Source organism: Ciconia boyciana, chromosome 1, assembly GCF_034638445.1.
Source record: "Ciconia boyciana chromosome 1, ASM3463844v1, whole genome shotgun sequence".
Taxonomy (NCBI): Eukaryota; Metazoa; Chordata; class Aves; order Ciconiiformes; family Ciconiidae; genus Ciconia; species Ciconia boyciana.
In genome coordinates this window covers 61,517,974-61,535,076 of record NC_132934.1, presented here as the reverse complement: position 1 = coordinate 61,535,076, position 17,103 = coordinate 61,517,974, and the positions used below count along the sequence as shown (strand labels likewise).

Here is a 17,103-nt window from a genome sequence, read left to right as displayed (position 1 = left end):
ATAACCTGCAGGCTGATGACGGACAGATTGCCTCCATATAGCTTCTGGGACTGCTTGGTTCACTCTTTGTTTTCGTTGTGGATGATTTATTACCTGCCATCCTACTGCATATTCATTCCAAAACTCACCCCCGCCTAGAAGTGTGCCTGAACCCTGGCTGCAGCTACTGCCGATGGAAAAGCACAGCTTCGGCAGGCTACTGCGCCCCAGGAATGCCCTGCAGCTTGCTACTGATGGGACGGCCATGTCGTAAAGGCCTGCTCCTCAACCCCGACCAAGGTCAAGGAGGGAGGTTATATATAAGAAAGGCGGGGCTGCTCTTGCTTATTTCAAACCATCGATATCTGCAAACAGCTGGCCAAATAAGATAAGTGGAGAACTGTCAGTATCAACACCCTGACGTGGTAGCAGGAGAGATGGTCTGTCAATCACAAATCAAGAGATGGGGGTTGCTTAGATACAAGGCATGAGCTCCACGTATTAGAGGAGACAGCAGCAGGAGAAATGCTGTGTGTCATTCATTTCTGAGCCACTGTGTTTATTTCCACCACTCTGCAAGCTGCGTTACGCTGAGAGAGCTGCAGCAAGACCTCGGTGTGGTGGGAGGGCTGCTGCAGTATCTCAGTCATAGCGGTCAAGCGGGGTAGGGTAGTGGTCGCAAAATGACAGCACTCCTTTGCAGACAGAGCCTGCAGGACAGAGGATTGACTTCTGAGACGGCTACACTTCCACCTGGCCACAAGGGAGGAGAGAGGGACAGCACTGTGAGAGCACATCAGGAACCAGGAATGGGATGTACCAGGTGCGAGGAACAACGTGACTGTATCCCCAGGAGATGAGCAAGAGTACTGTGTTAATGTACTAAGACATGGGGCGCAGCAATGTGGAGAAACAGCATTTTCCAGTGGCCTACAAGCTTGCTTGGGCTTGGTCTGTTCACCCCAAGAGCCTTAGCCGAGGCTAAGAGCAGCACTCTGCCCAAGCAGCGAAGGGTGCTTAAGATGCAGTGGTCAAAGAAAGGTTTCTTACAGCTTTTCTTTAAACTCCCCCCTTAACTCTAATGTGTTTGTTTGTTTATTTAAAAAACAAAATGACAGAAAGAAAGTTCTCTACTAGGCTGATAATTGAAACCAAATCTGCTGGCTTCAGAGCTCACTGAAGAATATAAAACTGGGAAAGAACTTCACTTCTCGCTACCAAAGACATATCTGAGACAAAGTACATTTTGTAACATCAACAATCTGTCTCTTTCACAGGCTGTTCTACTATAGCAATAATTCTTGGATATAATCTCTCCACTTACTTATATTTAGAGGCCGTGAAATGATGAACTCAGCTTCTATCTACAGCCTTCCATTTTCCAAATAGCACTAATTGCATAGGGACCTCTTGCTGATCAACACTCTTCTTTTCAACCCTACTGCTAAATTATTCCCTTTAGCTATACCGAAGTCACCTCCACTGAAACTCCACGGAACAAGTTTGGCACTGGATGAACATACTCAGTGTCCCTCTTAAATGCTAATTCAGACTTCACCCTAAAAGTGTTGAAAGCCCACACGGGCATGGGTTTGCAAATATCAGTCAGAAAGATTTAACAGTACATTGTACACCTCTCTACTAGGACAGTTCGCTTTGGACTTATTTACTACCAAATTCAAAAAGCAAAACAAAGCAGAAGGCTTTGCCCTTCCTCCGAGTTTACAGGATGCTAAAGTCAGAGCAAGTGCCGAGGGGGGTGGATTTTTTTTCCCCCTTAATGGACTACCTCCTTGTGGGCTGATTCCATTTGGTTTACATGTAACCCTGGGGTAAGGATTTTAGTTTGTTAGTTTAAGAGGGGCGGCCAATCTCTTTGCACTGGAACCATTTGAATTCTCCTCATGCCTTTGCTCTCTATCAGAGCAATCTCCTAAATTAGTTCCAGTATGTTGACATTCCTTCCATCTGGTGTCTTTCCATTCAGCGGTATTTTTATTACTCTCCTAACAGCCGCAGACAGAAGTACCTTTCCACTGCTACAAAATGCTCTTTTATTAAAGGTCAGCCAAATCAAAAGAACAAGCGAGTTTGTTTTTAATTTTGGAGATGCAGACTAGAATAACCTTTTCATTCAGAAAAGTCATGTATGACCCAATTACCTCACGTGTGTAATAAGGCTCGAATTATTCTTCAAAAAGACATGCGAGTACTCAAAAGTGGTTTTTACCTTAGAAATTCAGCCCGATGCATCTTCTGTTCTTGACTGCTTTGAAAGCTTTACAGCCCCTTGGTGTATTTTTTATTTTTATTATTATTATTATTATTATTATTATTATTGTTATTGTTATTATTATTATTATTTTATGACTGTTTTTTAATAGAGCATACAGCAGACATGAAAATATCCAAGCTCCAATGTAGAAAACCACTTGTATGCATATGCATAAATTTAGGCATATGCTTCATTATAATTGAAGATAGCAAGATATAAAGTATGTGTTTCAAAGCTAAGCTTCTGTTAAATTGCTTTCCTGAATTATGGCCTTATTGAGCCGAATTGCATCTCTTCTTAAATGAAAGGAAGGTAGTTAAGATCCTGCAATAATCATTTTAAATCAGACAGCATGCTAGAATTTACTCCCCAGTGAGGAGATTAAATCAGAACGAGAACCATTATCCTTGCTGAGGTTGTTTCTCAGAGAATGAGACTGAGGATATGCAGATTTTGATGGTCTACTCTTTAAAAAGGAAGGAAAAATGAGAGTTACTAATTCGGCCACAATAACATGTTACACTAATTGTCTTTTGTTTCAGCAAAGAATACAAGAGTTAATTCCCCCCTTTTTTTAATTATGATTACAAACTGTTGACGAACTTCAGACAAGCAAACGTTTACTTTGCAGTGGGAGGACTGTGTAAATGGAAAGATAGAAATAAAGTTCACCATTGCTTGTAATCATTTTGACATCCAAATTGGACCTGCCAGTGATCTCACACATTTGAGTTCATGTCACGTCCGACAAAGTGTTGTTTAGGCAATCACCCTGAATGACAGGAAATTCATAAAGGTGGGGTATGGTAACTAAAGGGTTAAGTTTGTTTATACTTGTTTCGTTACTATCGCCAGACTCTTGAAATATTACTTTATGTTCTTGGACATTATCAACTGAAAACAATGGGAATAGAGCACTTAAAGGTCAAAAGCCTACATAATTAGAGGAAATCAATTAGAAATGTGGTTAAATAGTGTCACTGCTGAAGTACTTTCTCTTGGCTAAATAAAAAAAAAAGAATCATTCCAGCTTTCCAACTTTCATCATTCTTGTTTAAAGCCCAGTCGTCCACGTGATGTTTTAAGGGACTTTTGACTTTTTCAGGTGTTTTGCACACAGAAGGGATGAAGTCATTAGGCACCAAAGTTTGTTTTGATTACGTCTGAAAACCAGGAGATAGCAGAGGCTGGGACAGAGGCTGGGATTGCTTCCCCAGCACTGTCAGCCTGAGACACGTAACTCCGGTCTGCCCACGCACAAACCGGCCGATGGTGTGAGCTGCTACCTCGGTCCTCAGCTACCTGCCCCATCCAGGGATGCGCATCACAGCTGATGGCGGGGGACACTTGCCTGAGCTGGCGCTGCTGGGGGGGACGCAGTTTGTCAGCTATGGCTCGCGTCTGCACACCTTGCCAGCTGCCACCCAGGCAGATTTTTGGCAATGCGGCTGCTTTCACTGACAACACAGTGACTTGACTGACACATGTCAAGGAGAGCTGCATTGGAGACAGGCCTATGGGTGTCTGAAACACCAAGCGTGCATTTGCTTTTTGCTGCATGAAGTCTGGCACAAAGTGTTAGGCTGAACATGTATTTGGCAAGTAAGATGAGTTTCATGAAATACTATGCCACCACCGTTACACGCTGTCAGATCTTCTTCCGTTGCCTTTGGGATTTGAAAGTACAGAAGAGCTGAACCAGTCTCCTGATTAACCAAAGCACGCAACCTAGCTCAAGTCTTTGTGGACTGGTAGACACACGACGGAGAATCCCTGTGCTTTTTCTTAAGAGTACCAAAAACGCAACCTGAAAAAAAAGTAAGAAGTCCCTCTTACATGGGAAATCCATTTTTTGTGCCTTGCTGCTGTGAAGGGTCCAGCACTGTTCTAAGCATCCTCGCCCCAATCCAGCAAAGCACTTCAGCACATGCTTTCCTTCAGTTACTCATTCACGTTGCCATCGTGTTCCATGGGTACCAAACTGTGATCCTAATAATTTATTCATTCTTCAGGGAATATCTTCGTTAAACTATTTCTACAAACATGTTAGCTAATAATCTGTTCGTTTTTAAGTGCATTTTGCAAATGGGTGGACTTTTCTGTATGGTTATGCTGACCAAGGACAACTCTTCCAGCACAGAAACACTCATGTAGGCACTGTATTTCACACTACAAAGACTCAAGAGCTCACTCCTGAATGTACCAAGCATAACTTCACTCTCATGATTGGTCCAACACATGTTTAAATGTTTGCAGAATCAGGCCTGATGCTCTTTCCCTGGTTTAACTTTTATAAAGTATTGCCAGATGAGATAGATTTTGCACTCAGGCTACCCCTGGAAAAATATGTTAGCTCTCAAAGGCTTTATTACCAAATCGTGGAGTTTTCAAGGCAAAAAAGAAAGAGGGCACGGGAAGGGTGGGGGGCAGGGGGGAGACAGACAGATGAATGGACAGAGGCATTATTCTATAAATTAAAATTTATGTGCTGAAATCAGAACACTGCTAGCAAAGCCAGCTTCATTTATCCAGTCCCTTTCAAGGAGTTTAAAGCCACTTGAAAGAGCACTTCCCTTGCAGCCGTGCTCGACAGATTGCCAATTACAGCCCTGCTGAGAGGATGGAATTTCTTTGGAGTCACAACTGTACGTCTGCCCTGGCAGTAACAGGCAAGGTACATGCCTTTTGATTAGGTTACAAAAAAATAACTCTAAACTGGAAAGCTTTGCTTCCACACATCTGAATTTGCTTGGGATCAAAAAAAAGATAAGTTTGTGTTTACATCAAGTTGACGAATTCAGAGGTTAATTGCTTTTAAGCAGGCAGGTCAAAAGGATACCTAAACAAGGATCCTACTTAAGGACAAGACATGTTTGTAAATGCAATACAAAGAGCTTTCAAAGATATTACGGGGAGATACAGCATTGTCCATGCTAGGTAGATCCGTGCAACCTGGCACCAACAGAAAGCACTGTCAGACGTGCAGTGGCAGTCTGAAAACCTACAGTAAAAATTAGTAAGAGAGGAGAAAAAATATCTGTGGGGTGGCTTCAGTTTAAAAGTTAAGCATCTGATCTAAGTTAGTCAGCTAGATTCCATCTATAGCCAACAAGAGCCTCCAGTATGTCATTTATCCCACCTATCTGGAAAAATATCTCCCAGGAGGGAGCAAACCACCCTGCGTAGATGCTGATCTCTCTTGACTAGAGAGGGAAACTAGACTTCTAGTGTACACCAACTGCCTAAATGTTGGATGGCTTAAATTTGGTGAGATTAAGCCCATCCCTAAGGACTGAATAACTTCAACATTTTGTGTCAGGGGATAGCAATATTATCACTCCTTATGCATCACTTAAGAGGAATAGCCTTGTGTTTAAAATCCAACTTTAAGAGGATACAAATACTTCAGTCCTAAATGTCCTAAATACTTCAGCCCTTAACTTCACTACAAGTACTCTTCAGCTTGAAATGAAGCACACACTTAAGGATCCCTGAGATCACATCCTTATCTCTGGGCAGTATGTAACTGCTCCTCTGGATTCAGCTGCACAACCACACGTCTTCCCAGTGCTACAATATCTAGGTTACAGCATTGGCTGCTAAAGGCCAAATACCAACTCTGACTGCTTGGAAAGGCTGGATGAGCTGTATAGCTGCTATAGCTCTCCTCTATGTAACTCCTTCCAATGGACTACAGTCCAACCAAGAAGCTGATTTCCACTGCCCATCCCTTCAGGCCAGGAGTTAAACATAAGAAGCCATGAAAGGCTGTTCTGCTTTCTAGAAAACAAAAAGGAAACAAACCAGTAACAGAATGGAAAACTTCCCAGAAACGAGAGGAAAAACTGCCTCCAGGTTTGTCGCCGCAAAGCGCTGCTGCTGGCTGACGGACCATAAGAGGACCACAACATCACCTGCCATAGGCACTCGCCCTCCTGCAGACAGGATGAACCCTCCATCGCAGAGCTTGCCTGGCTCTGCTGCAGAAGCATTGCTCCTCCCTCCGCGGGGCCAGAGAGGAAAGTTTTGCTCCCATGGGACTTTATTGTCTGCTTCTTAAAAATGCTGTAATCTTTTTAACTTTTACAAATGTTTTAACTCAGTAAAAACTATTTAAAGTAAGGATGAGAAGGGCAATTGGTCAAAGGACCGCAGCATGCTTAATCTTTTTTCTTTCTGAGTTCCCGTGCACGTTTGAAATAACTTTTGTTCCATTTGCAACCCACATGCTGACACAGCATCCCTCCCCTTTTCTGTTCCCAGATCCTGTTATGAGTTTATTCAATAAAAAGACAGATATTCATCTCTTTTCAAGTACAAGAACATGCTTTTGAATAACTCAATATGCGATACTGTAACAGTACTCCAAGCCAGCTCGTTTTAATCAGTCGTATCAACTCTCAGAGCGGAGCTGCCATATACATATCATCACCTTGCCCATTTACCTCATGGGTACGTAAATACGAAGGGCTAAATTTGGGCTGCCTGTTCTGCACACAGGGAAAGAGGTGATCCCCAGGGATGAGGCTGCCCAACCCAGGTCCCTCCGAACTTCTGGAACCCACACCCCGGGTCCGCCATGCGGCCGCTCTTCTCACGGCAGCAGACCTTTCAGCTGGTGTCTTTTAGCACGTACCCGGCCCAAACATCCCAGATGGAGCTGGGATGTTACTTGAGGAAGGAAGGAAGGAGGAGGAGATTTTACTACAGAGTGACACTCTATAAATATATAAACAAACAGGCAAATCAGAGAGGAATGCCCCTGGCTTCCTGCTCCTTGCTGTAGGACCAGGGAGCAGCTCCCGGCGGCAGGAATTAGCAGGCTTCCTGGCTGTGTCCCAGGAAGAAAGGAGTTAGAGGGGGAAGACAGGATGAGGAAACAGGAACGATAAGCCAGTGACCAAACTGACAGGAAATCGTGCAGAGGTGGATAGGAAGCGGATGCTGGGATTCAGGGAAAAAAGCAGCGATGACAGAACCAGCAAGAGTAACCAGCAGGTAAGGGAGGACCAAAGGCCTGGAGCAGACGAGACTGGTCTTGTGCAGTCCAGGGAAAATAAAGCATACAAGGAGTGGTTTAGAGGCTGGGGACATAAGCAGACATTAGGCTGGTGTGTGAGTGAGGGTGAAATTAAACTGAACTGTCCAACAGGAGCAAGGAGCTGAGGTGATACATGCAATGATTTCCCACCTGCCATGGACACAGCGCTCAAGTCACACATGAAGAAGCTCCTCCAGGCAAAGGGTTATGCATCTGTGAAACGCTGGTGGTTCAGAGGGAAGGTAGTACTCAGAACAGTCTCTTTGGTAAGGGATAGGTTACACTAGGAGTAGGGGTTTGTTTGGTGCATGATCTCAAGAAACGTGAATATCAGGTCTGCAAGAATGTAACAGAGCAGTCAGGGAGGAGAATCTCATTCACTAACCTTCATATATGGTGATGATATGAGGGTGGCTGAGGGATGACATGATCTCAATCTCCCGTCTGATGTGAACCATATCTTGTTCATCCTTAATTTTGTCCTTACGAATGGATTTTATTGCAACCTATAAATTCAGGAAATCAAGCATTATTCTTGGAACCGAACAGATGCATATAATCCATTAAGGAGAGTTCAAAAAACAAATACAGATGTTCAATGTTGGCAGAACGTGGAATGACCAAAACAAAGCTTTAAAACACAAACCTCCATGCCCCAACTCCTTCATTTTATAGCAATAAATACACTCTCATTACAGTAATGGGTGACATGAAGTTTTAGGGTCTTCAGGTCTTAGGCCTTCACTGAGGGAGGACACAGCATCTTTTGGAAGGATCTCTGTGTTAGCCTAAGTATTCTCTGTCTGAGGCAAATGGCAAAACTCCCAAAAGATTTTGATGGTAAGTACATTTGCTTAGACATGATTGCATCTGACAATTTCAAACAGAAGCTTTGGAGACAATTTATCTGAAATAAGGTTGAGATCTCTGATGGAACGGAGGCAGGGAATCCAGGGTGCCAATTACAGATTTATATTTGTCCATGTTAATACACAGAGTATTACATTAACACGGGTTGCTCCACGGTTCTCTAAAGCAGGCAGACTGCTCAGGCGTTATGACTTACTTAGAAATCAGAAGAAATAAATCTTTGAAATCCACATCTAAACTCGTCCTCATATAAACCCAAGGCTTTCAGGTCCTACACAGCACTTATGCAATCACTGCAAAACCATATCCTTCCTGCATCCTTCCTCAATCAGCAACCTTTTTTCAAGCACATCGTGTGACTGGGTATCTTTCCAAAAGGCAGGGTGGGAACAGAGGAAGTGATAGCTGAACTTGCAAATTATAACAGCCCTTGTGAGTGTGTGTATGTGTGTTGCCTGTGAAAAAAGGGCTTATCTGAACAACGCCATAAATAATCACAGAGGTCAGCTCATGCCCTACAAGAAATGCAGAAGCCAACAATGGGGAGAAGCTGGTGGGAGAGGGAAGGTGAGGGCATTGTGCATACTGAATGGTAGCATGGCCTTTATTATACTCAGTATTTACCCTGCTTTATTTTTATAAGCCAGAGTTTAAGGAATAAATTACCAGCTACTTTAAGATCAACAATAAGTCTTTGAAAAACATCACTGACCTGCTGAGATGACCACCCTTTTATGGGTAAACAACACTTTTGTCATTCTATGCAGCCAACTACTGCGGACCTCTCCTGGGAAAACATTGCAAATCTGTGATTTATGTGATTTCCCTAGTTCCTTCAGAAAAAAATAATTTCACTGCCTACTTCAGTAATTGCAAGTGGCATGACCGGTATTGTTTTCATTATATGATGTAGCATCAAGGATATTAAAGAAAGAAGGGAAAAACTTACAATATTATAAAATTGAAATGTACATAAACAGGAGCTAGTTTAAAGGATCGGGTTTCCTGCAAAGCCTTCAACTCTGAAAAGCAACATTGTTCAAAAAAGCATTAAGCACATGCCCCATCCCCTCGAATTCCAAAAGATTTCAGCACATGCTTAAAATTAAGCTCATGCTCAAGTGCTACCCCACTTTGGGACAGCAGAAGAAAATCCAGAACTCAAGGCACAAATGGATTTGCGTGTCAAAACCCAAACAATTATTTTCTTGCTCTTGACCCATTCGGTGTAGAGATTTCAAAAGTAACAATATAACTATGGTCTTATCTACATGGCACATATTTCTAGAAAAGGTAATACAACAGATTTTAACTGAATGAGTGATCAAGACAATCTCCAAGTAATTCTAGAGATGAAGAAGGCAGCTAACACTGAAGATGAGGTTGGATTTTTTTCCCCTTCCCATGTTTGCACTGGGACAAGCTGCAAATGCAAATACACCCTGTATACAAGAAGGACGTGGGTTGCTCTTGGAGCAGCATGTGCATTCCTGCAAGAAATAAATATAGACATGGGTAAAAACACATTTTTTATTAAAAGACAGCCTTGTACTTGGCTCTGAGGAAGAATTTAAGAAGGGTTTCATTGTCAAATATACAACGGGGAGCAAATTCTTCACCATTCATGGCTGGTAAAGTAATAACGGCACCCCAGAGGGCATGCCAATCTCCTACTAACTTGACTCCGTGCTTCACAGACAGGACCTTTGTAAGTCTACACATAATTACTGCAAATGGCCTCCGTGGAATAATTGCACATGTGAAAACATATATTTTTAGATACAAAAATGCAAATGTGATTGAAAAGCGTGGTGGCACTCTGTAAATATATGTTTGGATTAATCTTCAAATGCAAACAGATGTGTTGCATGGGAACATATTTTTCAATAGGACCAGAGAGTTTACTCTCACAACCCACATTGAAAAGTGGTTAAGGCACCTAGGAGCCTTAATTTATAAAGGCTCCCTAAAAGCTTAACCGAACTTTGAAGGTGGTACTTAAGCTCTCCTGAAAACATCACTTCCCAGTTGCAGGGGTAGAATTCAGCAGCCCAGGTGAAGTACTTGGGATTTTGTCAGTGACATCCAGGCTGCAAGAGCTCATCCCAACATTAGGAGAGAACGCATGCCAAACACATCTCTCAGCTTTTAATATTCAAGACTTCCTCTTCCCTCCCTCAGCTACTTCAGATCACAGTGACCGGCATTTAGAAACAGGGAAAGACACTCGGGCAGGTGTGAACTATCTTAACTCCAGTGGTGTCTAAGCATCCTGCTAAGCATCCACGTGCCCACGCTCAGACCATACCCCGCAATCCTGACAAACAGCAAGAGTGCTGTGGAGGAGGCAATGCCCCTTAGCCAGGGCACAGTACGTTACCAGTACAAGCACTCCATAGTGGAGCAAGGCTTCAGACGCTCACACGTATTAACGAAATACTATCACTGTCTATTTGCATAACAAACGAGCATGCTCAAAGCACAGTGCAGCCATTTATTAACTAAACCTTGGGAGGCAAGTAGTGAAACAGCACTATTCATCCGCTTTTAGGAGATGAGGAAATCGAAACGGAAAGCCGACATGACTCCTAAAGGAAACGAGGACAGTAGCATCTCAGAAATTGCTGCCTGCCTCTCCCTCCCAAACTGTGCAACACAGGAGTGCCTTGCACAACAAACCATCCCATTACTAAAGGCTGATTTCTGATACCTTTCCCCATGTTCCATTGCTATTTTTCCCCTCAAAAAGAGCCTCAGGGAAGTGAAGGGTTCGAACTCATCTTAATAAATACTTTTTACCCCGTGCCGTCTGCCTGGTGGCCTGCACGATCCCCAAGTGGTCAGGCTCCACATCTCAGAGGCTACCAAGAGTGCAAAGCCTTGCCGGTGACATGGTCCAAAAGGCTAAGCAGGGAGCGATCGCTGTCAGCAGAGTCACTGTCAGAGAAGGCATCCCAAAGCAGGATAAGCGGAGCAGCAGGACAGCATTCGCTCCAGCTCCTCCCCTCTAAGTAAGGGATTTCTGCCAGCCAAGCGTCTTTCACCTGCATCAGTCTGCTCAGACCGTGTCAGCAAGGGTACTTGGGCTTAAGTCTACTGATGTGAAAAAAACAACACAAACAAGAAAGCAGTCCAGTTTTCTTTTCTTAGTATTTCATGGAAATGTTACGAGTCATGATTACATTTTAGGTATTTGTTATATATGTCATTGTTTCCATCTCTCTGAGCAAAATAAGATCCCTAGCTGTATGTTATGGTATCAGGCTGTAAAACAAGTCTCTCTTCCAGGTATTCTAAAATATCAATAATGGAATTTCTTTCATGAAATGTATTTTACTCAGAAATATATTCCAGAAAATACATTTTGAAAGTGTGCTTATGCTTTTAACACCAGACAGAGCTGGCTCCGTTTTTCAAAACCTGACTTACAGGACTGCTGCCAGATATGGTACATGATGAACCTGAACAACTTAAGCCTAATAAGAAATAATCTCAATTGAGAAATACCTTATGAAAGAACTTGTTTGTTCATTCTTTAGGTCCTTTTCTTTCTTGCTTGCCTGCTACTTTCCTTGCTTTCTCTGAAAGCAACAGCTCCACTGTGTGCAACATCAAAATTTATTACGGGTCACAGCCTATGAATCAAGATGAGGGCAAACGCAACATGCTTTTTTACATCAGCTACATTAACTACTCCAAATACTCCAGCTCTAGATCTGCAAACAAAGTGCTGTTAGTCCCTTTGGTACTCTCAGAACACTGTACTTGCACCTCCACCACACTTTCTCAATATATTTTACTGGTTTTAAGACTTAGATAATTTAATTATAGTATTTTTAGTAACTTTCATAGAATCATAGAATCATTTAGGTTGGAAAAGACCTTTAAGATCATCAAGTCCAACTGTTAACCAAGCACTGCCAAGTCCACCACTACACCATGTCCCTAAGCACCATATCTATACGCCTTTTAAATACCTCCAGGGATGGTGACTCAACCACTTCCCTGGGCAGCCTGTTCCAATGCTTGACAACCCTTTTGGTGAAGACATTTCTCCTAATATCCAATCTAAACCTCCCCTGCTGCAACTTTAGGCCACTTCCTCTTGTTCTATGGCTTGTTACTTGGGAGAAGAGACCGACCCCCACCTCTCTACAACCTCCTTTCAGGTAGTTGTAGAGAGCAATAAGGTCTCCCCTGAGCCTCCTTTTCTCCAGGCTAAACAACCCCAGTTCCCTCAGCCGCTCCTCATCAGACTTGTGCTCCAGACCCTTCACCAGCTTCGTTGCCCTTCTCTGGACATGCTCCAGCACCTCAATGTCTCTCTTGTAGTGAGGGGCCCAAAACTGAACACAGTATTTGAGGTGCGGCCTCACCAGCGCCAAGTACAGGGGGACGATCACTTCCCTACTCCTGCTGGCCACACTATTCCTGATACAAGCCAGGATGCCATTAGCCTTCTTGGCCACCTGGGCACACTGCTAGCTCATATTCAGGCAGCTGTGAACCAACACTCCCAGGTCCTTCTCTGCCAGGCAGCTTTCCAGCCACTCTTCCCCAAGCCTGTAGCCTTGCATGGGGTTATTGAGACCCAAGTGCAGGACCTGGCACTTGGCCTTGCTGAACTTCATACAATTGACCTCAGCCCATCAATCCAGCCTGTCCAGGTCCCTCTGTAGAGCCTTCCTACCCTCGAGCAGATCAACACTCCCGCCCAACTTGGTGTCATCTGCAAACTGACTGAGGGTGCACTCGATCCCCTCGTCCAGATCATTGACAACGATATTAAACAGAACTGGCCCCAATACCAAGCCCTGGGTGACACCGCTTGTGACTGGCTGCCAACTGGATTTAACGCCATTCACTACAACTCTTTGGGCCCGGCCATCCAGCCAGTTCTTTACCCAGCGAAGAGTACATCCAAGCCATAAGCAGCCAGTTTCTCCAGGAGAATGCTGCAGGAAACGGTGTCAAAGGCTTTACTGAAGTCTAGGTAGGCAAAATCCACAGCCTTTCCCTCATCCACTAAGTGGGTCACCTTGTTACAGAAGGAGATCAGGTTGGTCAAGCAGGACCTGCCTTTCATAAACCCATGCTGACTGGGCCTGATCACCTGGTTGTCCTGTACGTGCCACATGATGGCACTCAAGATGATCGCTCCATAACCTTCCCTGGCACCGAGGTCAGACTGACAGGCCTGTGGTTCCCCTGATCCTCCTGCCAGCCCTTCCTGTAGATGGGCATCACATTTGCTGATCTCCAGTTGACTGGGACCTCCCCGGTTAGCCAGGACTGCTGATAAAGCATTGAAAGCGGCTTGGTGAGCATTTCCGCCACCTCCCTCGGTACCCTTGGGTGGATCCTATCCAGCCCCATAGACTTGTGTGTGTCTAAGTGGTGTAGCAGCTAACCATTTCCCCTTGGATTATGGGGGCTTCATTCTGCTCCCCGTCCCTGTCTTCCAGCTCAGGGGGCTGGGTACCCAGAGAACAACTGGTCTCACTATTACAGACTGAGGCAAAGAAGGCATTAAGTACCTCAGCCTTTTCCTCATCCTTTGTCACTATGTTCCTCCCTGCATCCAATAAAGGATGGAGAGTCTCCTTAGCCCTCCTTTTGTTGCTAATAGAAATATAGAAATATTTTTTATTGTCTTTTACAGCAATAGCCAGATTAAGTTCTAGCTGGGCTTTGGCCCTTCTAATTTTCTCCCTGCATAACCTCACGACATCCTTGTAGTCCTCCTGAGTTGCCTGCCCCTTCTTCCAAAGGTCATACACTCTGCTTTTTTTCCTGAATTCCAGCCAAAGCTCTCTGTTCAGCCAGGCCAGTCTTCTTCCCTGCTGGCTTGTCTTTCAGCACATGGGGATGGCCTGCTCCTGCACCTTTAAGATTTCCTTCTTGAAGAATGTCCAGCCCTGCTGGACTCCTTTGCCCTTCAGGACTGCTTCCCAAGGGGCTCTGTCAACCAGTCTCCTAAACAGGCCAAAGTCTGCCCTCTGGAAGTCCAAGGTAGCAGTTCTGCTGACCCCCCTCCTTACTTTTCCAAGAATCAAAAACTCTATCATTTTGTGATCACTATGCCCAAGACAGCCTCCAACCGTCTCATCACCCACAAGTCCTTCTCTGTTCACAAACAAGAGGTCCAGCGGGGCGCCTTCCCTAGTCGGCTCCCTCACCAGCTGTGTCAGGAAGTTATCTGCCACACACTCCAGGAACCTCCTAGACTGTTTCCTCTCTGCTGTATTGTATTTCCAGCAGACATCTGGTAAGTTGAAGTCCCCCATGAGAACAAGGGCTAGCGATTGTGAGATTTCTCCCAGCTGCTTATAGAACAGTTCATCTGCCTCTTCATCCTGGTTGGGTGGTCTGTAACAGACTCCCACATTGATATCTGCCTGTTGGCCTTCCCCCTGACTCTTGCCCATAAACACTCAACCCTATCGTCACCATCATTAAGCTCCAGACAGTCAAAACACTCCCTAACATACAGGGCTACCCCACCGCCTCTTCTTCCTTGCCTATCCATCCCTTCTGAAGAGTTTATAGCCATCCATTGCAGCACTCCAGTTGTGCGAGTCATCCCACTGTGTTTCTGTGATGGCAACTATATCATAGTTTTCCTGCTGTACAATGGCTTCCAGCTCCTCCTGTTTGTTGCCCATGCTGCGTGCATCAGTGTAGATGCACTTCAGTTGGGCTATTGATCCTGTCACCTTTCTGGGGGGAGAAGCCCTAATTCTTACATGGCCATTCTCTGGTGTTTCCGTGGTTTCTAACACATCCATAACCCTTTTGTCTTTGCTGCCACATGGATCTCCATCTTATACCTCCACTGAGATGGCAGACCAAAGGACCTTGCTAGCAGACCATCCCTCAAACATTCGTGTGCCACCCTCAGGCTTATCTCTAGCGAGCCTGGTTTTATCCCCTTCCCCCTTCAAATCTCGTTTAAAGCTCTTTCAATGAGCCCTGCTAGCCGCTGTGCAAAGATCCTTTTTCCCCTTTGAGACAGGTGCACCTGATCTGTCGCCAGCAGGCCTGGTGTCATGTAGGCCAACCCATGATCAAAAACCCCAAAATTCTGCCGGTGACACCAGGCTCGGAGCCAGGCATTGATCTGCTGGCTCTTCCTGTTCCTTCCCTCATCGTTCCCTGCAACTGGAAGGACAGAGGAGAATACTACTTGTGCTCCTGATCCCTTAACAGTCATCCCAAGGCCCCGAAGTCTCTCTTGATTGCCCTCAGACTTCTAGTTGCAGCTTCATCACTGCCTACCTGAAAAATCAATAATGGATAATAATCTGAGGGCTGTCCCAGGGTACTCCACTTTACTAGTGGAGGAATTTGTATTTTTCCCAGCTTCTTGTCTTAATGAGAATTTCAGATAACTCCAAGACCTTGCACTCAGACAGAGTAACATATCAGATTCTTAATAATGAAATCTAAAGCCTCTCACCCCAACAAAACAGGTTCAAGTTCACCCAAAACCCCTATAGACACAGTATCCAATCTGGCAAAACACTTTAGCACATGCCTAACTTCACACATGTGAGCAGTCCATTGGCTTTCGGGGGATAGCTCACACATGTAAAGTTAAATATATGCATAAGCACCAAGGTCACAGCTCAAAACTAGGCCATGCGATGGTCCCTCCGGGGATCGATACTGGCTGTACGCACTTGTAACATCCTCGGTATCTCTTCTGCAGCTCTGATGGCAACATGGTCCCACACACAGGGTTAGAGGGGGAGAAAGGAGCACCAGAGATGGACTGAAATGACCTCCACCTGCACTGCCAGTTCTGGTACCAGCCTCTGCTCAGAAGCAGGTAGAGAGAATACCCTCTCCAAAACGTATGGCACAGGGAAGAGAAAGCAGGGGGTTGTGAACCTCTAATATTGCCAGGCACTTCCAAACGGCTCTGCACGAGCACAGCCCCTGCTCCACCACTGCTCTGCCTTCCAGAAGCAGACAGAAAAGAGGGAGCACAGCTTTTGGCTTCCCATCCCTCCATGAGTCAGCTCGCAGAGTTTGCTGGGCAGGAAGCGTGGAGAAATAAGCTGCTCTCTTCAAGGCTGCAATAAATTACCTGTCTCCATTTGCTGGAAAGAGGATTTATACTCACTCTCTGAACTGGTGTAGAGAGATTATTAAGTATTTTCCAACACATTTCATGCTTCTTTGCTTTTGTTTGGTACAAATAACTTGAATTGAACTATAAATACTTCAAAAAGATGACAGTTGCAAAGGTTTCTGTACATTCAGTCCTATCTGTAAGAGAAATGTCTCTCCTCCTTTACGAGCTTCTCGGCTGCTGGGCAGAGCAAAACGGGTGGAATTTTCTTTTTACAGAGGCAGATCAAGACCATCGCGTACAAAAAAATATGTCAAAGTCTAAACATCTGACAAAGGGCATGGCAGGCGCTGGGTGCCCATTTCCATATCAAATCTCCGTGTCTGCTGAGTCACTGCTGGCATCATCATTTATGGGACGAGCAACAAAGCTATATTTTCATCAAAGCGTAAAGGTGTTTCTCTTGATTTCAGGAAGTTGGTTCGTGTGTTTGTTTTAATCTAATGAACCTATGTTTGCCTCATTTCCAGCCAAGATGTGTGAATATAAACAAAGGTAGAATTAGCCACAGTGCAGAAAGTCACAGATTTTTAAGTCGGCTAGTGCTGTAACCGAGGCTGACCACCTGAGTGACACAAACCACTGAACCTTCCCCAGCAATTTCTGCATGCAGTACATTCAGTCCCATTGAAAACAATCTTCCACTCTTTATTATCTATCAAGTCTATTTTTAGGACCGTGGTGAGATATGAGCAAACTGCTTTTTTTTCCACTGTGGGGACTGTGACTGTGGTTCCAGCGCTTGTGCATACCACCCGTGCTCGAGCAAATTCCAATGGGCTCTTGCAATACTATTGCGGA

General features: G+C 44.6%; 1 protein-coding gene across 1 annotated transcript in view; it reads right to left on the bottom strand.

The window, feature by feature from the left end:
* NUAK1 (NUAK family kinase 1) overlaps nt 1-17,103 on the bottom strand; it is a 53,015-nt gene that overhangs the window by 17,333 nt on the left and 18,579 nt on the right. Inside the window, exon 2 of the mRNA XM_072870660.1 lies at nt 7,681-7,801. Within this exon, the coding sequence (XP_072726761.1) occupies nt 7,681-7,801 (121 nt within the window). The remainder of the gene's footprint in view (nt 1-7,680; nt 7,802-17,103) is intronic.